Source organism: Chelonoidis abingdonii, chromosome 2 (genome assembly GCF_003597395.2).
Source record: "Chelonoidis abingdonii isolate Lonesome George chromosome 2, CheloAbing_2.0, whole genome shotgun sequence".
In the NCBI taxonomy this organism is placed as follows: domain Eukaryota; kingdom Metazoa; phylum Chordata; order Testudines; family Testudinidae; genus Chelonoidis; species Chelonoidis abingdonii.
In genome coordinates this window covers 92,191,586-92,216,222 of record NC_133770.1, presented here as the reverse complement: position 1 = coordinate 92,216,222, position 24,637 = coordinate 92,191,586, and the positions used below count along the sequence as shown (strand labels likewise).

The following is a 24,637-nucleotide window of genomic DNA, read 5'->3' as shown; positions in this document are numbered from 1 at the left end:
CTGATTATCACCTGTGTATGAATGACAGGAGTGTCAGGTCCATTTATTTATTTATTTTATCCACCACTTCATCAAATATGCAGACACAAAACAATGACCCTCTATTTTCCATCTGCATACCCAATACCAGTTCCTCAGCTGTGCATGTGAGATTTCTGCATATTGAAGCTTAAATATGGTAAGACACTTTACAAGCTGAAGATAGAAAGCTGTGTTAATACCTGCAGCAACGTGGAGGAGGGGGCCCAAATGAGAAAACTTGATAGGAAAAGGATACTTTACTTTCAGACTTCTCAGGCTCCAATCCTTCTCCCAGCGAAGTCAATGATACTTCGTCCATTTATTTCAATTAATATTCCCCAGCATTGGCTCAGATCAAGTGCAGTGTCAATTTAATATCTGATACATATTCTCTCGGGATGAGTATCCTGCTTTTGCAGGAAGATGGGTTTGGTGATCAGATAGGTCTTTTCCATTTCTGATCACTGTGGTCCAAGCTATAAACAAATCATTTGACCACCATTGATCACTTTGTTTGCCATTAAAACAGAAAAGCAGACACTTTGTTTCAGGTTTCTCAGATTTTTTTACTCTTCCTTCCCTGCATGTTGTTTTTTTCTTTTTCTGAGCAAATATAGTGTGAGATTTCTCACTGGCAGCAAAGCAGAACTATGACTCTCTCTTCATCGTCTGTCTCACACACAAGTACACAAACACATGACAGTACACATGTACAGGCTCCACAATATACTGTTGGTACTTTGTATTCCTTTTATTTCATTAACGTGCATGTGTAAGGCCTGTTGTGTACTCATCTTTGCCCGGTTCTAGAAGCCATCCTGTGGTAGGAGGATGTGTATATGTAATCTCATCATCTTTGCTGGATGATTGTAGGAGTGCATATATAAAACAATCAGTTATGGCCATAGGTGTTGTGTAGTGATAAATCCTAGTGGCAGAGTGAGCATTTTCCTTTTCTTCTGGCTTGGATGATATTTTTATACAATTTTATATACAATTTTTTTAAATATTTGCTATTTTTATTTGTAGGGTTCTGATTGGGTTTTACCAGAACTTCTGGTCATTTGCAGGCCCAGATTATCCCATTAAGATTTCTCTTCCCTTTTCCCCCCATAGACAAAAGCCATTGCATTTGCAACATCAGCTTAGAGCAAAAAATAAAATAAAACAACAGATTGGGCCCAAACATGTCATCAGTCACACTGAAACTGATGGAAGTTGTGCACGAGCTCTGTTCAGTTGAACTGGCATCAAAGTGTAAATGAGAACATGTATACATATAATGGTAGTGGTGTCCTCCTTCCGTGTGGTGGCATTGCTTCCTCCACAATGGATTTAAATAATAAGGAAAAAATCAGTCTTAGTTCCTATGATGCTACTTGTGAATCAGCTTAGATCAGGAGGAGGTTACAGCAGAGGCACAAAGTAGGGCACTGGCTACCTTCGGCAGGAAGGAAGTCTATAAATTACCAGTTTACCTGTAAAACTAGATTTCACTGTTCTCAAATTACATTTGTAGCAATGGGTCCTGATGAATCTAGAGAACGTTCAACTTGTTTTGAAGGGGGGGGGGGGGAGCGGGAAATTAACCAAAATGCAAGGATTCAAGATTGTAAAATAATCTTTTCTCAGCTGACGTTGTGCAGGGAGTCCTATATATATAAAGCTGAACATACACTTTAGACTATCTTTATATTAGCAGAAGTTATAATGGAGATGTCTTGTTGAACTGAAGTAATATAAGTAGTATACACCTGTAATCCAGAGCCTTTTTCAAGCAGGCGGGAGGCAGGTTGCTATGTGTGTTTTGCATCAGGCAATTAGAAAACAAATCAAAATCCATTTTAAAGCAACAGTTAATCACCAGTTTGTTAGGGAAAAACCTCTTTGCTTTGTTCAGACGTTCAAAACAATATTTATTTATTGTAATTCTTCTCCGCAGAGTTGAGAACACTTGCCATTACATGGGCACAATTCCTTTCAGTTTTGCATTTTTTGTTAAGTTCCTTATTTGAAAGAAGAGGCTTGTAGTCTCTAAATGTATAAAACACTTTTCTAGCATTCCAGTTTTTCTGTAAATGAGTACATGTATGTCCATCCTGTTACCAAATAAAGTCAATGAGGTCTCCACTCCATTTGAATTTGAATGGGGGAAGGGGTGGTTTGTTCAGTCACTTTTTATATCTGCCACAAACATGGAGCTCTGCACTGTCTCTTTGCAGAATAACAAAAATCAACATTGGTGTACTACTTTTCATGTTGAAAGCACTGTATGAACATTAAACTACTTACTCATCAGATTCCCTATGAGAGAGATGGGTAGGTAGTACGGGTCCCATTTTACAGCTAGGGAAACTGAGACACAATGTCGAGGTAACTTGCCCAAGGCCACATATGTGAGCTGGTGTCAGATTTGGGATTAGAATTTGGGAGTTCTTGACAGCTAAACCTGTCCCATTCCACCAGGCAACACTGTCTTTCAGAAGTGTGTGTGTGGGGTCTTTCTCTGCATTTAAACAATATTTTGTGTCTAAAGGTCAGAACTATATATTTGTACGTGCATCTATATAGTGTGAATTTATCTATTTTATATACACTATGTTAGAGATGGGCCTGAACTCTGGATTATTACAGATGCTCCCCCCTCAAATTTTTGAGATATTTGGATCTTATTCCAGAGTCAAACTTTATGATGGGGCTTAAACCAAAAAGCAGGCTCAGGAGAAATCCAGATTTAGATCCCAGGTTTCCCACACATCTACCTGCCAGTTTGTTTCTACTCATGTCTGCCTTCCAATAACAAAACCTTTTGCTTCAAATAACAGTTCTGTTTACTGAGTGACATCTGAGTGCCGTCTTCATCCTTGATTATATGTAGGGTTGCCGGGTGTCTGGTTTTTGACCGGAACGCCCGGTCAAAAAGAGACTTTTGCAACTCTGATAGCACTGCTGACTGGGTCGCTAAAAGTCCAGGCAGCAGCGCAGTGGAGCTAAGGCAGGCTCCCTGCCTGTTCTGGCTCCATGTGGCACCTGGAAGCAGCCAGCATGTCTGGCTCCTAGGCACAGGGGCACCCATGGGGAGTCTGCACGCTGTCCCCAACCCAAGTGCTGGCTCCGCAGCTCCCATTGGCTGGGAACTGTGGCCAATGGGAGCTGCAAGGGTGACATCTCTGGGCACAGGCAGTGGGCAGAGCTCCCTGGCCGCCCGAGCTAGACGTGCTGGCTGCTTCCAGGAGCCACCTGAGGTAAGCGCGGCCTAGCCAGAGCCCACACCCTGGATGTCTTCCCATGCCCCAATCCTTGGCCCCAGGTCGGAACCTCCTCTTGCACCTGAAATCCCTCCTGGAGCCTGCATCTTGCACCCCAACCCCTGCCCTAGCCCTGTGTCCCTTCCGGCACCCCAACCCCTCATCCCTAGCTCCCACCCCAGAGCCCACACCTACAGGCAAAGCCCTCACTGCCTCCTGAACCCCACATTTCTGGGCCTACCCCCGAGCATGCATTCTTAGCCGGAGACTTCACCACATCCCGCATCCCAACCCATTGCCCAAACCCAGTGAGGGTGGGGGAGAGTGAATGACGGGGGAAAGGGGTTGGAGTGAATGAGGGGGTGGGGCCTTGGAGAAGGGGCGGTCAGGGTAGCGGGTGGGGCAAGTGTGTTCGGGTTTGTGCGATTAGAAAGTTGGCAACCCTAGTTACACACGTTTTATGTTTAAATGGGAAAGTAAATGAATAGATTTCACAGTAATTCACTCCCCTCTGTGCAAGCAGATAAATCCCTTGTTCATGAGATTTATTGAAGATTTAAGGGGAAACTTTTGAGAGATCACCTTGTTACAATATTAGAGCACATCATAGCATTACATATGCACTGTTCGTTTATTTAAGTTTGAACACATAAAACACCTATTCTGAGTGTTTAATCTGCCTTGACAGATTATTTAAATTACAGTCCATAAAAAAACCTAAACCAGAAACAGCACAGCAGAATCCTCCAGAACCCACAAAAATGTCACACCCCACATCATGATCAACTACTCTCAAATGCCCGCTTAAAGAGAACATTTTGAAATATAGCCTGAAAATCATCAAAATTGGGCTATTTCAGACCAATGGGGTGTGAATTCCAAAGTCCAGGGCCCCACACAGAGAAAGCCCTGCCAGTAGTTCACTGGCTATGAAAGGAATCAAGCTCAACTGCTGTCTATTGATCACAGTTGTGTCACGTGCTGTACTGGGAAAGGAGCAATCGCTCAGACAGGCAGGCCCTAAGCCCTTTGAAGCTTTGTAGCTTAAAACCATCACCTTTTACTCCAACTGGAAATCCGATGCCAATCTCTGAGCACTGGACTCCTCTGTTGATATAGTGATTACACATCCATAAACTTCAGCTATGAATACAACTACATTTACTCACGGTGGGCCAAGTTTTGATACCCTCACCAGGACTATTTGTGACGTGAGCAAGGGGCAGAGTCTCACTCTGAGAATATGGCTACTTTTTTTCTTTCTTTTAGTCCCCATTCTGAAGATCTTGTCAGCCTTTCCCTTTTTAATAAAATCAGACTCTTCATCATCAGTGTTGGAGAGAGACTTCAGCCATTTCTCCTTAATGGGGGATATATAGTTCATGACTGTCCACTAAGAGGTTGTGGGGCTTTTCTCTTCTGATTTTTAATAAGGTCAACATGTCTCTCAAGCACATGGCCATTCTTATTGATTTTCATAAGGGCAGGGGTGGCGGCTCTAGGTATTTTGCCGCCCCAAGCACTGCAGGCAGGCTACCTTCGGCGGCTTGCCTGTGGGAGGTCCCCGATCCCACGGATTCGACGGCACGCCTGCGGGAGGTCCGCTGAAGCTGTGGAACCAGTGGACCCTCTGCAGGCATGCTGCCAAAAGCAACCTGCCTGCCGCCCTCACGGTGACCGGCAGAGCGCCCCCCGCGGCTTGCCACCCCAGGCACACGGTTGGCGTGCTGGTGCCTGGAGCCACCCTTCCATAAGGGCACAATAGGTATCAATTGATCTTCTTAAATTCTGGTAGTTCATTGCTTTTGTCAGCCTCTCAGCCCTTTGCCTAAACTCCTTCAGGTAGAGAGGAAACCAGTCCACAACTTTTGGTAGCTGTTGTGATCCAAGGCTTTGGCTGATCCATTATAGAGGCCAGCTGTGAAGTTCAGATCCAAATAGAAAGTTGCCAGGTGTTCAGTTCTGGTGATCTGGGGGCTGATCTCCACTTGCAATATTTTAGATTCCCTTCTTTAGAATCAATGTATAATGGAATGAATATTCAAAAACAGGTCAAAATATGGAGGAAAATGCCATCAACAAAATCATTTATCACTTTCTCCATGTTCTGCCAAAAAAGTTGACCAGAAGCCAGTGAAGAGGTATTCGATGTTGGCTCCTCTAAAATCAAAAGGGCCAAATAAAGCTGCTCAAATAGAGGAAAGTAGCCTGGTTTTGTAAGGAAGTTAGCTCCACCCACATTACTAAAGCTGCTAAGGACAAGTTGAGAAGACATGACAGAAAGGAGCTGACCATATCGAGTGGCAGTGGTAGTATAAAAAGCATTTGGACAGAGGCAGGCCTGCAGCTCACCCGTCACTTCTGAGACCATTCTTTCTTTTTAAAGGTTCAAAACAACATTCAAACGAGGCACCAGGCTCAGGTTCCACGACAAGTCGCCTTACGTTGCCAGGTCAGTAGGTACCTCCATGCCAGAATGTGTTTGTATCGTGCACAGCCACACAAATAGGTAATCAGAAGGATTTTTATCTTTTCAAACAGTAATTCCTCCAAGAATTAAGTCCTACCCACCAAGGTCACAGTTAACTCAAAAATTCACTCCTGTTTTGAGACTTCGATTGGATGGACCCTGTGTTAACTTTAAAAAAACAAAAGCTTATGTTTTATGGATTGCTTTGTGCAAATTATTTTAGTCTGCTGAATGTGGTAAGAAAAATGGGCTTTGCTCTCGTAACCCACATAGAGGAGTAGAAGAGAAGTAATATGTTTGTTCGGTGCATCACAGGGCAGCTGTTTTTCAGTTCTCTTTTGCCCCAAGTCCCTTCTCTCTTTGATATGTCAGTGGTACCATCCTCCAGAGGCCCTTTATCTTTTTATCTTTATCCCGTTGTCTCACACAATTTCACACAAAAGGAGGGAGGGCAATAAGGGAAAGCAATATGAAATGGTGACTCAGAATGACTCAGCATGGAGGTGGTAGATAGGACATACACCTCTGTATGACATTGGATGAGAGCACAGGTAAGTTCATCTTGAATCACCTGGAATGTGGTTCAAAAATAAAAAAATAAAAAGAGAACCCAGCGAAAGCAGTTCACTTCTGATTTGGAAAGGCATTGAAGAATTAGTGACTACATTCATTTTTTGAGGTCTACTTAGGATGTAAATGCAGGTATTTAAGGTACAATACAGCTCTGCATATGTACAGGAATATGCAATTAGCACATCATTGCGTGATTGACATCTTCTTGCTAGCCCTGGCATGAGATAATTTCATGTCAAAATTACAGCACAGTCAGCAAACTTTTCTTCGAGGTACAACCCGGTATAAGCTGTACAGATCACTGGCTGTAACTCAGTAAAACAATGGAGAGATACTTGAAAATGTTAATTTTCTCAGCTGAAGCAGCATACTCTTTGAAGCCTCATGCACAACTGTGTCCTCTGATAAATATGGACCATCACTGAAAGTAAAACATGAGAAACTGGTCACATCACTTCTCTGAAGACCTTTGTTATGAACGTTGCCTGAAGTGATTCCTAAATAGAAGGTACAGTACAGTAAACACCATACAATCATTCTCTTAATGTATTGAATGCCTCATTATTGGCTGAAGTAGTTAATAAGTATTGTAGCATTAGCTGTAGATTTTGCCTGCTCCCATTTCTTTAACATCCTTGCCCTGGATGCTATACTTTTTTTAAAATGTGAGTACATTTATATTGACATTGTTATATGTGTGCTCCTGTTTCAGATGACTTTGGATAGAACTGCCTTGAAGATTACTGTCATAATAAAAACCTACTAGCTCCGATATTTGGAGACATTTTCTGGAAAGGCATGTACTTTTTTTTTAAAGGGTGGTTAATGTATAAGTTAAACATTTATGGACAGCAGAGGAGGAATTTCTTTCTAGATTGCTTTTAATATGTTGTTTGCACTCTTGCACTATTCCCCTGATAATACACTTGTTTTAACAAGCGATGTTTACAGACTGCTTTTCATCCGTGTTGTCCATGACATTTTGTAATAAGCTAGTGAGCACTTGCACATAATAGATATTGCCAGCCTACTTGCATGTAATATTTGCTCTCAGAATGTCGGTAATTACAACAGGGTAGTTAAAAAGAGGAGGGAGCACAGTGCAGAGGATCAGGCTCTGGAAAGTGTTACACAAGATATAAATTCTCTTCCCTTCTCTGCTATCAACTCTCTGGGTGACCTTGGGCAAGTCACTTCACCACTCTGTACCTCAGTTTCCCCTTCCATACAATGGGGGATAATAATGCTTACTCAAGGTTAAGTGCTTTGAGAGCTATGAAAAGAGCTATTTTAAACAGAAGTGGTAGAATTCAAATACATAAATACTGAGGGAATATGTTAATATACCTCTAGTATAGCACATACTCCTGTATTTGTCTTATACTGTTGATACATAAAGTTAGTATACATAGCAGCAAAAATGTGTGTATTGCAGCAGCTGGGAGCAGATTTTCAGGCTGTTACTTTGAGTGTACTGACTAATTAACATTTCCATTGTTTTTACTATTGTTAGGTCACTTGACTTGAACACCAGCAATCGTGAACATCCCCCTTTTAGGAGTGAGGGCAGCGATGGCTCTGTCTATGAACCTTACAGCAGGAGAACACTTCACACTGTCTTACTGTAGTTTAGCTGATCCATACAATGTAAACCTGGTGCCTATTCAGTCTTCACTCTGTCACATTGTGTATTGATAACTATCTCATAATGGATTGTACAAAGAAGGCTGCTGAGTGGCACTTAAATAACTGGCTGTGTTTTCTCTCTCTTTATTAAAACTTTCCCACATCAGTGTATGTTTTGGCATTGACTTAATAGAGTTTCTGAATGTGAATGTATCATAATGTACCATTGTACTTGTACACGCCATTGTAGAGTTCACATAGAAATGCTTATAGTTTGGTACAGGGCATGAACCAGTTATTTATACCTACAAACTTGTGATATATTGCTGGGAAAAGTTAAGTGTAATATTTATGTAGCCTCGTAGGGCATATAGCTTTGTAACAATTCTGATCTGCTATTTATGTACTGCACTATTAAGTTTCTAGGCATCTGCTTTTTGCTGGAGGCAGCTGTGCTCCATTAAGAAGCAGGAGGGGGACACCCCCCATCTCCACCTACATGCATCATGTTCTCTACTGGAAAACTTGAGTTTTCTTATTTGTTCTATTTAACCAGGAGAGCCCCTCACTTTTGCAGAGCTATATGTCATTGTACAGTTCTCACTCTCACCACGTTTTTTTATTTTTTTTCCATACACAAAGAGCAACTGTCCAATTTCATTTCAAATGATTTTATTGCAAATTCAGGGAAAACAGCAAAGCAAGAAAGAACAAACAAAGTCTCCATGAGAGATCACAGTATATGCATCTCCTCTGTGGCAGGATGCATGTGAATTGAACTTGAAGGGTGTGGTTGTGAGTAATGCTCAGAGCTGACCTATTTCTGTTCTCAGTGAAGTCAATGACAAATCTTTCATTGACTTCACTAGGAGCAGAGTTTCACCAGTGCTGAATGCTTTTCAAAATCCCATACACCATGTCAGCTGTTTACAGCAAAGAGAAGACTCGGAGAAATTTAAAGGTGGCAGTTCTCAGAAACTAAAACCTTAAATTATAAAGCTATGTACACTGCAGCACCTCTCACTTGGAAAGATGCCAAAGTTCTTTACAGATTCTATTCCCAGCCCTCCACAGGTGCACAGCACATTGTATGCAAACCTATATAAACAAGGTCTGGGTGAATTTTGAACAGTCTGGATATTCAGTTCAGATAAACACTCTGGATTACTAGCCAAAACTTATCTGATCTATCTGAACCACTTGGGTCTTACAAAAATGGCCTCTCTTGCTAGATTTCCAGTATTTCCTGCTTCCAGCCATGCTGTTCTTATGCTATTTCCGGTCTTTCTTGTGGAATTACTACATTTATGCCTTTGGTCTGAGCCAGAACTAGAAATGCAAAGGTGAGTGAAAATGAAAAAAAATTAAAAATAAAGAAGTTAACTGGACCCTTTGAACTACCCAAAAAGTTCCATTGAAATTTTGGGCAATGTTTGGGTCAGTTGTCCATCAACAAAAGAGAGACACCAAAATAAAAAAGGCGTCTTTATTATTATTCCTTATTAAGTGCCAGCAATCTACTCAGGGCTAGATAAGATCCAACATGAAGACAGTCTCTGTTCTTGAAGAGCCTACCATCTAAAAGACAAACTGGAGAAGACAAGATACGCTCTTTACCACCTATATATAGAAGTTTCTATTCACTTGAAGAAATCCACAGAATCCATTAGATATTATATACAGTCTATTGAAAAACAATGGGAAGCTTTAGTTAGTTGTTTTTCCCCTAAGCATCTGTCATGGGCTCACTCATCACACTAGTGCTTCCTGCTGGGCATTTTGGGAATTAGCTCAGTCCCAGCAGGTGTGCCCTCAGGTGGTGGTGGCTCTCCCATCCTCTTCTCTGCCTGCAGACCCATTACAGCTCCTTTTTCTCAGCATCTGCTTTGTGGCACAGCCATCCAGGCATGTCACTATCATGTTTCTCCCCCTTCTGGAAGACTCCTCCCATAAGAGTCAAGCCACTCCTCACAGTGGCTTGGCAGTCCACAGCTAGGCCACACCTTCAAAATCTAGGGGGGGGGAAGGGGAAGGAGGCAGGCCCAGGGACCCTGCAAACAGCAGCTTCCTGCTGCCTCTTCCTTCCAACTGACTCTCTCTAGTCCCTGGGCCACTTCCCCACAGCCTCAGTTCCTTCTGCTCCTGCCTCTGGCTCCAGCTACTTTGCCCTCTTCCCAGGGCCTTGAGCCCATAAGTCCTGGCAGCCTGTCAGGAGCTCTCCCTACCTCTCGGCTAGCACCTCACCTCACCTCACCTCACCTCACCTGCCCCAGGTGCTGGTCTCACTGTAGCCCTCTAGGAAACCAGTCTTCTCCCTAGGGCTCCCTGCAGCAGACCAAGTGGCTCTGGTCTGCAACTTCCTTTTATATGGGCCCTGATTGGCTGGTCTAGCCGCTGCCCTAATTGGCTGTTTCCCCTGCAGCCACTCCTTTGGCTGCCTGCTGCTCAGCCTCTCTATGCTGGTTTTAACACTGTGAGGGTCAGTGTGGGGCTGGCACCCTGTCACAGCATCTGTGTGCACACATCTGTTCTACGCACAGAGAATGATATTGTTCATGCCCTAGGGAGCTTACGGTTTAAATAGACAGGTAGCACAAGTCCACTCATAGACCCCAAAGGTTGTATTTTCACTTCTATTGATGGGACTTAGTTTGTGAGTTTCCCAGGAGAGATCAAAGAATCTAACCTTGCATACAGTGCTGCATATAGCAGCAGCATAATAAGGGTAATAATTAGGCAACTGTTATTTGAATACAACATCTCTTTGCCAAAGGGACATTTCTTCTGCTTCGCAGCCAGAACTACAGGCTCTTTTGTGAAGCACCCTGGGTACTGAATAGCCATTTTAAGATTGACTCTTCCCCCTCCTCCCTACAATCCTTCCCAAACATACTTTCACATATTTCACATCTTCTCCAGGACTGTAGATTTTAAAAATATCTTTGTTATGATAGAGGCAAAACCAAGGCAGAAGAAAATCATTGTTAATTGACTCTTTGATGAATTCATGTTGCTATAGAGATGGAGAAAACTCCATTAAGCATTTGATGTATTACAGAACTCACCTTCACGGTAAAGGTAGGAGCACAGGTTGGTGATTATTCTGTGTAACTTTCCAGTAGGAAGAATGACAATGTTATTTTTTCCCTCAGTTTTCCTGCACTGACGAGGAAATGAAGTTTTGTGCTTTGGGTTTTTTTTTTTGATTTTGTAACTTAGCTATAACTTTTGGTGCTCAGGCCCAGATTTGTAAAGGTATTTATGCTTAGGTTTTTTCAAAAAGAAATGTAGGTTCCTAAGTCAGTTGAGCATTGCAGCCACTAAGTAATTTTAAAAATCTGGGCCTTCATCCCATAGCTTAAGTGTCTTAGAAATGGATGGCTGGATAAATAGGCACACAAGGGAAAGAAAGAGATACAGTTAATAAATTACCAGTTATATTTCTTGGGTTCGCTGCTGTTATACACTTTCAGAAGCTTGGAAACAAAACATATTTTCCAGCTAGTTTTGCCAATTTCCACTTTACAACTGTTGGGCCAAATTGTGGCTACTGCTCTGAGAAGAGGAAAAGACTCAAGGACCATTCCCCACAAGCTTCTCTGCTCAGCTGTAGCCACAACCCCTCTATTCAATGCAGAAAGATGTGGTAGCAGCTAGTACTGCAAAGCATTTCAAATTGTATGTTTTGAGATATGGCTAGGGGTGCACACACCTTGTGTGGGGACATGTTGGTAGTAGGGGGAGTACATATGTGATGTCCACCATCCTGGCTGAAGGACCAGTTGTTGAACTGGTGGCTTCCAGAGCTGAAAGTGTCTGCCACCATAGCATGAGCTAAAGAGCCAGGCTCTCAAGCTGATTGCACGTTTGAGCATAGAGAGCAATGTAACACATTAGCCAGTGAGCTGTATACTTTACCAGGACAGAGGACTCTCGTGTCTAGCAACTGAGGCCTGCAGCAGTTTGAATCCTGAATGAACTGGTGACCCCACACCAGCGAGGTCCTCATGCTGTTTTGGAAGGTACTGTTTTTCTCTTTTCCGTCCTGTGAGTTTTTCTACTGAAGGAGACAACTGGGGCCACTGAGTCTTTGTACAAACAGATGTTTTTAAAACTAGCTGGAGACTAATTCCTCTCCCCTCCCCCAGCACAGAACGTTCCTTGAGCATTTCAATCTTGATTCTCCTCCTCCACTGTCCGTGAGGTGCTGCTCCTAATTATTGCATGACACCCCTTCAGTGGCAAAAGAAGAGAAAGTAAGAGAAAAGCTGCTGAATGCTCTCACTTCATTTAGCAGCTAAATACCAGCTTAGAAAATGATGGCATCTGTAACTTTCCCAAGTAGTCATCCATGAAAATGGGCTAATGAAGGATTTTCCTTATGGAACATAATCTGTGGTTAGTTCAGGGGTCGGCAACCTCTCAGAAGTGGTGTGCTGAGTCTTCATTTATTCACTCTAATTTAAGGTTTCACGTGCCAGTGATACATTTTAACATTTTTTTTAGAAGGTCTCTCTCTGTCTATATTATATAACTAAACTAGTGTCGTATGTAAACAAGGTTTTCAAAATGTTTAAGGAGCTTCATTTAAAATTAAATTAAAATTCAGATCTTACGTTGTCAGCCCACTCAGTCTGCTGCCAGCCTGGGGTTCTGTTCACCTAGGCTGGCAACAGGCTGAGTGGGACTTGCGGCTGGAACCCCGGCTTGCAAGGGGCTGGCAGCCAGAACCTGGGGCCGGCAGCGGCCTGAGCGGGGCTGGCAGCTGGGATCCCAGACCAGCAGCAGGGTGAGTGGCTCAGCCCGGTGCCGGTCTGGGGTCCCGGCCCTGGCCACATACAGTGGGTACCTACCTTCTCCCTGGTTTGAGCCCATTCTCTTCCTCTCTCTGCACTGAGCTGAGGGGGGTGGCACTGAGCACAGGGCTGGGGGCGAAGGAGCAGGCTGGGGGTTGGGGGGTAAGGTCCAGCCAGGAGCTAGAGTGAGGGAGGGGGCTCAGGGTTGAGGCAGAAGGGTTGAGTGTGGAGTGCTTACCTAGACAGCTCCCATTTGGTGTGAGGGGTGCAGGTGGGAATAGGGGGGCATGGTACAGGAGCTCCCATTTGGTGCTCAGGGTGGGGGTTGGGATGTAGGGGGTGCAAGAGTCAGGGCATGGGATGTGTGGGGGCTGGGTATGTGTGGGGGTGCAGGAGTCAGGGCAGGGGGCTAGGGGTGTGTGAGGAGGGTGCAGAAGTCAGGGCAGAGGGCTAGAGGCATGTGGGGGGTGCAGGGAGTCAGAGCATGGAGTGTGGGGGGCTGGGTATGTGTGGGGGTGCAGGAGTCAGGGCAGGGGGCTGGGGTGTGTGTGAGGAGGGTGCAGGAGTCAGGGCAGAGGGCTAGGGGCATATGAAGGGGTGCAGGAGTCATGGCATGGGGCATAGGGGGGCTGGGTATGTGTGGGGGTGCTGGAGTCGGCTGGAGTTGTGGGGAGTGCAGGGGTCAGGGCAGGTGTCTGGGGTTTGTGTAAGGGGAGTGAATGGAAGAGCAGAGGGTTGGGTGTCTGTGAGGGGGGGTGCAGGGATCAGGACAGGGGCTTAGGTGTGTGAGGGGGTAGGGTGGGGAGCAGGGTAAGAGTTGGGACTCCTGGGCTCCAGGAAGGGGCTGGTGTCTGATGCTCAGGGAGGAGTGCTGGGAGCGAGGACTCTGGATTCCTAGGTTTCCAGCTGGGCTCTAGTTGTTTGAGGGGGTGGGGGGCAGATGGAGACCAGGGTGCCAGAATCCTGGGTTCTGCCCTCAATGCTGGAGGGAAGCAGGGTCCAGTGACCTGGGTGGGGAAAGAGGCATGACCCAGTTGTTCCCAGGGTCCAGCAGGTGGCAAACCGCAGCCCCTGAGCTCGGGTTTGGGCTGTGGGACGCGGCCTGCCCCAGTACAGAGCCGAGCTAATCCTGGCACCAGGGCTCCAACCCCAGGGCAGCCTGCCTGAGTCCAGGGAATAGGGCTGGCCGTGCTCAGGGCAGGCAGGTGCATGGTGCAACTGGGACCCAAGACCTTTCCTCACTTACAGGTCTCGTGGGCACCGCAACTCCTGTGGGCCGAGGTCCCCTGCCCTGCCGGCAGGGCCACTTCCAGAGCTGCTCAGACTCTGCAGACACCAAGTAGCAGTATGGACACGCTAATCCAAAAACACAACCTCCCGCCAGAAGTGATGGAGGTCAAGAAAGCATGTGCAAATGCCAGCGGGAGGGACAGAGAAGAGCAGGACAGGAAGGATTTTTAATGGCATGCTGCTGCCTTCCGGGGTCCTGGCCACCCGCCCCACTCAGCCTGCTGCCGATGGCCGAGACCCCTGCAGGCAGCAGCATGCCATTAAAAATCGGCTCGTGTGCTGTCTTTGGCACATGTGCCATAGGTTGCCGACCCCTGGTTTAGTTCATTTCATGTACATTTGAAATTATATAACCCTATACTGCTCACAGGTGAGATTTTTGCAGTCTTCATAAGCCCAGTTACTAGAGCTCTGTTTGCCTATTCTGCATAGCAGCTGAAGATGAAAGGCATCACATGAACATGGGGGCTGGCTGAAGTGCTTCTCCTCCATTGTGGGATTCCTTGATGCTGGAAGTGTAAACCACATATACTTGTTCATTAGCCTGTTTGTTTATAAGCTGACCTCCCAAAATGGATAGGTAAAAATAGCAAAAACTGTATGACCCTTTCATAAGCTGACCCTATATTTCTGGGGTTGGAAAACTTTGGCTCCTGGCCCGTCAGGATAAGCCACTGGTGGGGCTGGGACATTTTGTTTACTTGGAGGTCTGCAGACATGGAGCTCCTCAGCTCCCTGTGGCTGCAGTTCGCCGTTCCCAGCCAATGGGAGCTGTGGGAAGTGCTATGTCAGCCCAAAGACCCCCAGTGACACCAGTGTACCCCATCGCAAGGTAAGGAGCCATGCAGCTTCAGATTCTCACTCCTTCTCCAGCCCATGTGCCTCCTTTCCATTGTTGTGTATGGTGCCCTCCTGGAGCTGGGCATCTTATAATTCTAGTCTCATCCTGTCCCCAGAGGGGAACCACACTAGTTCCACTACCAGGGAAACTCCATGTCAGCAGAGCTGTTGGGCTGCATTTGCCTCTTTATAAATAACAACAATAAAAAGAGAAAGTGCATCAGAATGGAAATGCATAACTCAGTGCCTTTACATGTCCTTTCCAAAGCTGAACTGTGTGGAGGATTTTGCCTGTGGGAGGATGCATGTCTCGCAAAAGAGGATTTTTTTTTTTAACACTAAGTACATTAAGAGTCTGATTTTCTGGGATTTGGAACCACTAATTTCAATTTCAGATTTTTTAGCATCTCTGAAATCAGGTCTTTAAGATCTTGCTGTATTTCTGTGAAAATCCAAACTGCTGTTACTACAGAAATTCCTGTAGTAAATGTGGGCTAGTGAGTCAGCTGCTGCAGCAGTGGCCTTATGTTAATTTAATCTATTAAAATGAATACAACCTTTCAACACCCAATTGATCAGTTACATTTGCTCCAAGTCATTTTAACAGTCCCACTGGAAGCTACAATTTTTTTTCTGTATGGGACTGGATTACTCTGTAACACTAACAGCGCATTTTCAAACATTTTCAAGCTTTTGTTATTATAATATTTAGTATTTTGAAGTATTACAAGTGACTACAGCTAACTTTATTACCATGCTGTTTGTAATAGTGTCCTTTTCTTTGAAGCAGGCCAGGTCCTAAACTGGTATAAATCAATGTAGTTTCGTGGAAGTCAATGGAGCTATGCAGATTTAGACTATCATGATTTATAACAATTCACCTTGGTATCAGTATTGCATATCTAGATTTCAAGCTGAGCTGCAGAATGTCCATCATGATCAATTATCTAGCAGTGAATTCTTTAATGAAACTGTTGTATTCTGGTCTTATATCTGTTAGGCAAGAAGATTCTTTTTTCCAAGAATCAGGCAAGCACAGACAATACTGAAGGGGGCTTTATTTACGGTATTGGGAAGACTGACAAGCAGCTTCAGAAATATGATGCCAGCGTGCCAGTTATATCCATTTTCTTATTAATTCATTTGCATTTATTTGTACATACAGAGATAGACATTGTTATAAGTCAAGCAAGAACCATGAACAAAGATAAAAATAAGAACAGTACATACATATAGAGGTCGTCCTAATTGCATCAAACATTTATGACTACCTTGCAGGGGAAGGAGGTGGGGTGAGGTGGCAGGGTAGGGATGAATGCTTACAGATATCCAGTGGGCTGTGAAGAGAGGGTTTATTTTGTTCTAAGAACTAAGTTACTGGGTGGGCATTGGCAGAAAAGAGTCCTGTGGCACCTTATAGACTAACAAACGTATTGGAGCATGGGCGGGCATTGACCATATAAGCTTATCAGTTGTTTACAATTGTCAGTGCCGTTTGTGCTACTGAAATATTCCTGCTTGCTTGTCTGGGCCCGATCCTGTTTTCCTCGCTGACCTGTTTCTTTCCATGGGCACAAGGTTTTTTCTTACTTACTGATAAGGTGAACTAAGTTATCATGTATTGACAAAAACTATGTCCTTGCTTCTCAGCAGTTTCTGGCTTTTCTGCTGGCTGAATTTTAACTCTTTCCTGACATATCAAACCTACAAGACTGTCTCTGAGCACCTGGTGCTGACTATAATATTTTTTATAAGGATTCATTTCCCATGTCTATTGTGCTATTTTAAAACATCACTTTCACTTCATACAATTACCATCAATTGTTTTGTCTTGTTGAATGCCAATAAGAGTTACACACATGTACCGAGGAGAGAATCTAATTCTGTATACTTGATCCTTGATCACATCAGGGCTTACAAAACATTCGCTATCAAAACTGCACTTTGTCTAATGGGCATGCAGCGTACTTAGAAATTTCTTTACTTTCGTTTAGATGGCACACAGGTGGGGACAGCTCAACCAGGCAGGAGTGAAGTCATGTTTGTAGAAAAGGGGAAGTGTTCTGAAGAGCTTGTTGCCAGTTTGTGCATGGCTGTTTAGTTAAGGAGTAGAAAAAGCCATGAGAGCTTCTTTGGGGAAACCTTCCCTGCTCTTTTTGCTTGCAGGCCCATATCAGGAAAAGGATCAAGAGGTGTGATTCCCTCTCTGCCTTAGCTGGAGACTCTCCCTGTTTTGCTCACCATGGTCATCCCTTTATGCCTTATTCAGATAAAGCCACTGTTGTGTGCTTCTAATTAGGCCTCCTTTGAAGCTGATGCAAAGGCTCCAATGTGGAATGCAGCTTCTGCCTTGTTCTTTATAATAGGAGTTGGTTGGCTTACACGCTTCTTTCTGCCATCTACACTGGCTGCCAGTACCACATGCAATACACTTTAAGGGCCCCCTTGTGCATGGTGGAAAAAGCCCTCAATTCAGTGGGACATGAAAGTGCTCAGTACATCACAGAATCAGGTGTTACTGTATAGATCCCTTTATAAACTAGGCCCTATGTACTTGAATGAATGCCTCTTATTGTGTGTCCTTGCTTGTCAGTTACTAACTGGTGTCAGAGCTGGTTTGCTCTAAGCATCTGATGCAATGGCCATTTAGTTAAATGGGAAGACTCCCACTGTCTTTAAGTGGTTTTGGATCTGGCTCTAAGTTCCCCGATTCACTATAAAGCAGGCTGGGAGGAGAAGTCTTTCCTAGTCAAGAGTTTTTAGTTGTGGAAATCACTTCAAGAGGCTCACCGCTGGATTCCCTCACTAGCTGTCTTTAGGAAACTGGGCAGTTCTTGTTGATTTCAGTAGGCCTAGTTTTGACAACTTTTTGCCCCCAACCTGATTTGTATCTGTTGACCTACATTCTGTTTAGAGTTGATTTCTCTGAGAACAGGGAGGTTTGTTTGATGGTTATTGGTTTTATTCTTGTGTCCCATTTTTTTATTTTGTACTCTGTGTATTATTTTTGGCTGGTTCATTCTGTACTCTTTTACATAATTTATATCATGCATCTCAATAAACAGCTTTCAAGGGGTTACATAAAATAAGTGTGTGAATCATGCACTTATCCTGGTTTGAATCTCCAGTTCACATGATAATATCCTAATGTGGTAGGATGATGTATCACAGTTGAAGAAACCTTTTCAGTTCATGGCAAGTCAGATTTTCCTGCCCCTTTCCACCTCCCCCATGCTTCGTCCACTTTATACATTACTCTGAATATCACATTTTAAAATAGAGGCACTCTCGTCACTTCCATAAAATTTCAGCAAAGGTTTTACCATGTAGCATTCTGGGAAATAAAATAAAATTCCCCTCTCACCCTTATGGGTGGTATGTGTCTTCCTCAACCTCGGATCTTCTACCAGAGGCCTGGGAGTTTGAGGGTTCTGCGCAGTATCTTAGCTGTTCCTAGCACTGCACTCTTCTGGACAGAGAGCTCTGATGTTGTTCCTGGGATCTGTTTTGAGCCACTCACCCAGCTTAGGAGTCACAGCCCCGAGTGCTCCTACCACCGCTGGGACCACTTTTTGCCTTCACTTTCCACATCCTCTCTAGTTCCTCTTTCAGGCCCTGGTACTTCTCCAGCTTCTCATATTCCTTCTTCCTGATGTTGCTGTCACTTGGCCTGCTATATCTATCACCACCGCTGTCTTCTGGTCCTTGTCTATTACCACGATGTCTGGTTGATTGGCCAGTACCTGCCTGTCCGTCTGGATCCAGAAGTCCCACAGAATCTTAGCCCTGCTATTCTCCACAACCTTCTGTGGAATCTCCCATCTGGTCTTGGGAGGGTCTAGCCCATACGCTGTGCAGATGTTCCTGTACACAATGCCACACTTGGTGTTGCCGTTCAGTGTATGCTGTTCCTGCCTGCATCTTACATCCTGCCACTATGTGTTGGACTGTCTCTGAGGCCTCTCTGCACAGTCTGCTCCTTGGGTCCTCTCTAGTGTGGTAGACCCCTGCTTCATGGATCTGGTGCTCAGTGCCTGTTCTGCTGCTGCTATGATCAGTGCCTCAGTGCTGTCTTTAGTCCAGCTCTTTCCAGCCACTGGTAGGATTTCCAAGTCAGCACCTCAGTATCTGTCGATGGTACATCCCATGCAAGTCTTGTCTTGCCATGGCACTTCTTCTGCTTGGTCTTCCTCCATGTCTGCTGCTGCCTCAGGCATCTCTCAGCAGCTATCACTTTTGGGCCTCTTACTGATGACTCCTGGATGTTCCGGGTTTCGTCCAGGACAGTGGCTTTGACGCTCACCAAGCCCCACCCACCTTCTTTCCCGCTGGTATACAGTCTTGAGTGTTGACTTGGGATGGAAACCTCCGTGCATTGTAGGAGCTTCCAGGTCTTCACATCGGCAGCCTCCATGTCCTCCTTTGGCCAGCGCACTATACGCAGGGTATCTGTTGATGGCGTGGTCTTGTTCTTCCCACTGAGCTGGCTCTTCAGGACCTGTCTTATCCTGTATCACTACTGCGTGTGACTTGATGTTCTGTCTCCTGCCTCCTCATTGTGGTTCCATGTGACTGTGGACGCAAGGTATTGTAGCTGTCTGTAATGCTAATGGCCCGCTGTAGTTCCACCCATCAGTCTTGACTACCTCCCTCTCTTCACTACCATCCGGCCACACTTCTCCAGTCCGAATGACATCCCGATATCCTCACTGTAGATCCGCGTCAGGTGGATTAGCAGTCGATGTCTCATTCATTCTTAGCATACAGCTTGATGTCATCCATGTAGAGGAGTGGCTGATGTAGTTCCACTCCTGAACCTATACCCGTATCCATCTTGTGATTATCTGGCTGAGGGTTTAAGCCTATGCAGAACAGCAGCGGGGACAGTGCATCACCTTGGTATATGCCGACTTGATGACACTCTGTGCAAGCTGCCTTGAGTTGACTTCCAGTGTTGTCTTCCATAGTCCCATTGAGTTCTTGAGGAAGTCCTTAGTGTCTGTTGACTTTGTAGCACCAGACATTCACAGATCCAGGTGTGCGGCATTGATCGTAGGCTTTCCTGTAGTCAATCCAGGCTGTGCTCAGATTGGTCTGTCTAAACCTTGAGTCTTGGGCGACTGCTCTATCTATGAGCAACTGGTGTTTTGAGCCTCTGGTGTTGTTCCCAATGCCCTTCTGAGCTGGCTCATGTACTGGCCCATATGGTCCTGTAGCTTGGCGGCTATGATGCGTGATAGACTTTCCATGTTGTGGGAGGCAGTTATTGGCCGGTAGTTGGACGGTTCTGTTTCTTGCAGGGTCTTCATGATCAGCACTGTCCTTCCTTGTGTTAGCCAGTTTGTGGTGGAGCCTGCTGCTAGGAGCTGGTTCATCTGTGCTGCTAGGCGTTCATGCACTGCTTAGTTTCTTTAGCAGTAGGTGTGGATCAGTCTGGTCCAGGTGCTGTCCAGCTCTTCATGTTCTTGACCCGTGCTGGATGTCTTCTACTGTGATGGTGACTGGTTTCTGTTCTGGGAGATTGCTGTGCTCTGTTCTCAGGTCCTGCAGCCACTTTGCACTGGTGTATGAGTCTTCTCTTTCTCCCATATGTTTCTTTCCTAGTTCGTGTCACTCTCATATTTGAGGTAGGCAGGTGAAGCGTTAGGGGGTCTTTTGCCCAAGGACCCCTACTGGAAAGTTGAGTACCAACCGGGATTTGAACCCTGGTCTCTCGTATCAAAGGGCGGTCTCCCGTATCAAAGGGCGGCGCTCTTAACCATATATTGCTTTGATAGGAATTTTCCTAAAGTCAAATCTTCTAGCTGGGTAAGGAGGTGATCCTGCAAGAGGCACATCACTGAGAGTAATGGGTGCTCAGCACTTCTCAGGCTTAGGCCCAAAGTCTGCACTTGTGGCAGTAGTAGACTCTCCTCCGTTTTGTTGATTCACTTATGAATGAAATAACTATGGCAAACTCCAGACTCAGTGTTTGTACATCTCCCTTCCTGTATCTCTCCTATATAGCACAGGGTTAGATATGATTGATACTCATAAGGAGTGGTATTTATAAGTATCTTGTGATCTCCCCACTCTATCTTCTGCTGGAGTTTGGGTCTCAGTCTATTCCTCTTTCCTAGAACTATCTGAAGTTGAGTGGGTTTGGCAGGAGGTGGCTTAGATGAACAACATTTTTTTTTGCTCCCCCCCCTTTATTTGATTCACATGAGTTTGCAACCATGGTTTTTCTGAATTCTGTTTTGTGTGCTCCCATTTCACATGGGTTTCCACCCTAATCCTGGTTTACTATAAATTTGCCTGAGACACTGTCCAGGTATCCCTAAAGTCTGTACCCCAGGTTTGCTCAAAACTCAGTCACTCTTCGGTGAACCTTGCCCAAGTTTCAGGTTTGTACCAAAAACTTAGTAGCAAGTAAGTGAAAAGTTGCACAATACACTACTCTTGATCACTGGTTTGAGAACATAGATAAGCATCAGAACTCTTAGCCCTATTCCAATGGAAAACCAGGTAAAAGGCGGTGACTTATCTCAGTTCCTGTCTGTGATGCTGAAAATAGAACTTGCATATTAGATCTGGGCAAACTGGTCACAACAAATAATTTGTTTGACAAATTTAGTTCCTTTTTGTTTGGAATTATCTGCAAGCAGCCCCCTCCCCCCAAGTTGTTTTTCAAAATTATTCAAGAAATGGTTTGTGCAAAAACATCTCTGTTTAGAGATTGTTCACAAACTGTTTCCTGCAGCTATTGCTTTGAGTCATTGCTATTTGTGTTTGTACACGTGAGCTCTCAGCTAACAAGAGAGAGGAAGGTTAGCCTTATGGTTAAAGCAGTCAACTGAGATGCTGCAAGTCTAAGTTTGATACCCAGCTCTGCTCATGACTTCTTGTGTGACCGTAATCTCTCTGTGCCGTACTTTTTCAGCTTCGTTGAATACCCTTTATGAATAGTTACCTGACCCTAGAGTAGCAATGCAAAAACACACAATATTTTACAGGCTCAGGGAATGACATTCTTGTTTTTTATCTGTATCAGTAATGGGGAGAATTTATAATCAGAGTCAAGTTTTATTCATTAGGCCTCAGGATTTATTGTTATAAATATGGCCCCAGAATTGTTTTCATCTCAGGAGTGCATAGATTTGACATGTTCAGTTATCACAGTCATAGCCACAGGCATCTGCTGAGAACACAGGAAATCATAACACTCTCGATTTCCATTGGCTCTTGGTCAACTGGAGTAATTTTTGTTGAGTCTTCCTCACTTCCTTTGCATTTGTTTTCATGTATTGCGATGGTGCACCCTCTGCAGATGTAGACTTAGGATTTCAATTCTCAGCTGTGCCCATCATCCATGCAATGCAACTGAGGGTGAGGCAATCCATTTTCAACTCCCTGTTCCTTGGGCCATCCAGGGGCTAGTGTGACTCTCAGCATACTTTAGAGCAGACATAGGGCTGCTCTACTCTATGCTCAGTTGACTGTGGCCCCCACAGTGTATTCTGGCCGTATCCTCTCCCCAACATGGAAGTTCTGTCAGTGGCAGCTCTGCTGTCTGGGCAGATGGAACACTACCCAGCTCAGAAAAATGACAAAGTAAAATCAGAATCAAATAAACTTTGTTTTCACCCTGATTCTTTGCACTATTCTTAACTTTTTATGTAACACTGTGACTTTTTTTTGGTCAGATGAAGGTTCCATGTAGCACATTTTCTCTGCTCCACAGTGTATAATGCACATGCATGCAGTTCAGCAGGGGGCTTCAAAACAGCAGCTCTGGCTTTCACAAAGTCTCTTTCATTAATGATGAATGTGCATCCCAAACCAGGAACAATGTACCATGTAGTATTGTCTTAGAGATACTTCCTATTTCCCCCCTCTCATGGTATAATTCCCAAATTTGAACGTTAGCATCCAAAATATGGGTACCAACATGAATTCTCTAAGCCTAATTACCAGCTTAGATCTGATAGGCTGCCACCAATCAGGACTCTGAGTGCCCGATAAACTCTGGTCTCCCCAAAATCTTCCCTGGGGACCTCCCAAGATCCAGACCCCCTGGATCTTAATACAAGGAAAGTAAACTCTTTCCCTCCCTAGGCTACCCTGGAAGATACTGTAATTCAAACCCCTTGAATCTAACACACAGAGGAATTCCCCCTCATCCCTCCTCTCTCCCCTCACCCAGAGGCAATACAGATTCAAGCTCCGTGAATCTAAAACAAAGAGGAAATTTATCTCTCCCTTCTCCCCCACCAATTCCCTGGTGAGTACAGACTCAATTACCTTGAGCCTCAACTAGGGAAAAAATCAAACAGGTCTTAAAAAGCAAAACTTTTAATAAAAAAAAAGAAAGAAAAAAAGGTACAAGTTATCTCTGTAATCTAGATGGGAAAGACAAAACCATAAAAAAGTCGTTATGTCCTGTTTGCTCTGTATCTATAAGAACAGATGGTAAATATAGATGCAGGGTTTTTTAAGCTTATAGAACATAGAAAGAAGTTTTTCTCAGCAGAAATACATTTACGATACTTTCAGCCAAAATAACATCATTAAAACTGCCACCAGCCGATACATCACAGTTGCAATAAAGAAAACATTAAAAGACTACTGTCTTTCTACTTATGTACTTACAAAAATTGGACAAGAGAATAGAGCGCTGTAGGTAATGGCTGTGGGTGCACTCTCAGAGCCTAGAGAGACAAACACCCAAAATCAAAAACCGGAAGAAAAACTTTATAAGGCTTCGCCATTTTGAGATTTGAAAAGTTCTTGTTTCTCTGCATGGCTTGCTGTTGTACAGATCCAAGTCATAACATGGTTATGCGCCTCACGTCTGATACTGTTAGATATTCCGCATATTTTTGTGACTAACTTTTCGCCAATAATACTTACGTCAGGATGATATATAGGGAGTCTTTTATAGGTACTTTAAATATAATTTCATCAATTGAGCTCTAGATGTGTGTGTGTCAAGCATATTGAATGCTCAACACATTACCGAGACATTGAAGGAACTAGATCTAATTATGTCTAGTTTACTACTTTAAATCTATGGACTAGAGATTTCTGTGTACAATATAAGAAAATGCCTGAAGTTACTGCTACAAGTATCCCTAAATTGTCATGATAACTGTAAGTCATAACGTTGTATCACTACGCATAGCAAGAATAGAAAAAATACTCTTGAGACAAAATAAAGTGTTTTCACGCTGGTATGGCCTTCAGCCATATATATGGAGCAAGACATTAAAATCAATTTTATATGGTAAAGCTGGTGTCATTTCTCTATTTGTGCAATAAGTCATAAAGTTAAATATACTTATCCCAGGGCCATCTGCTATGATATCAGTGCAAAGGATGCATGCCCAATACTTCTTAACAATACAAGATTTCAATAATTATTTAATGTCTATCATAACTCTCGAGAAGTTAGTAGTATAATATCCTTTTTACCAGATTGAGGGAAGTAAAGACAGAAAGGGTTTATCACGGTCTAAAGCAAGTCACGCAAAGTTGGGTAATGGAAGCCAGAGGTCTAACTCCCAGTTCTGAATAAACCCACTCGCCTCCCATACCAAGTGGGAGTCATAATGATTAGGAAATTGAACGAATTGGTGTTCCTTTACTTGGCTATTGAATTGATGGATAAAAATGGCTTGTAGTATTCTGGATAGTCCCCATATACTATTCAGCCAGCTATTCACATGGCTAGTGCTTGTATCTGGTAATTCCATCCTTTAGCAAAACTTTTTTCTCCATGCTGAGGCAGTGGG

At 44.1% G+C, this 24,637-nt stretch overlaps 1 protein-coding gene across 5 annotated transcripts in view; it reads left to right on the top strand.

The window, feature by feature from the left end:
* PDE1C (phosphodiesterase 1C) overlaps window positions 1-24,637 on the top strand; it is a 498,893-nt gene that overhangs the window by 471,400 nt on the left and 2,856 nt on the right. For 3 of the 5 annotated variants that reach the window (XM_032767196.2, XM_075062574.1, XM_032767200.1), the window contains one exon: window positions 5,656-5,721. In XM_032767196.2, coding sequence (XP_032623087.1) covers window positions 5,656-5,721 — 66 coding nt within the window. Of the gene's footprint in view, window positions 1-5,655; window positions 6,821-7,024; window positions 7,110-24,637 lie in introns of those variants that run through there. The other 2 variants (XR_012655243.1, XM_075062575.1) reach the window with 2 other exon arrangements.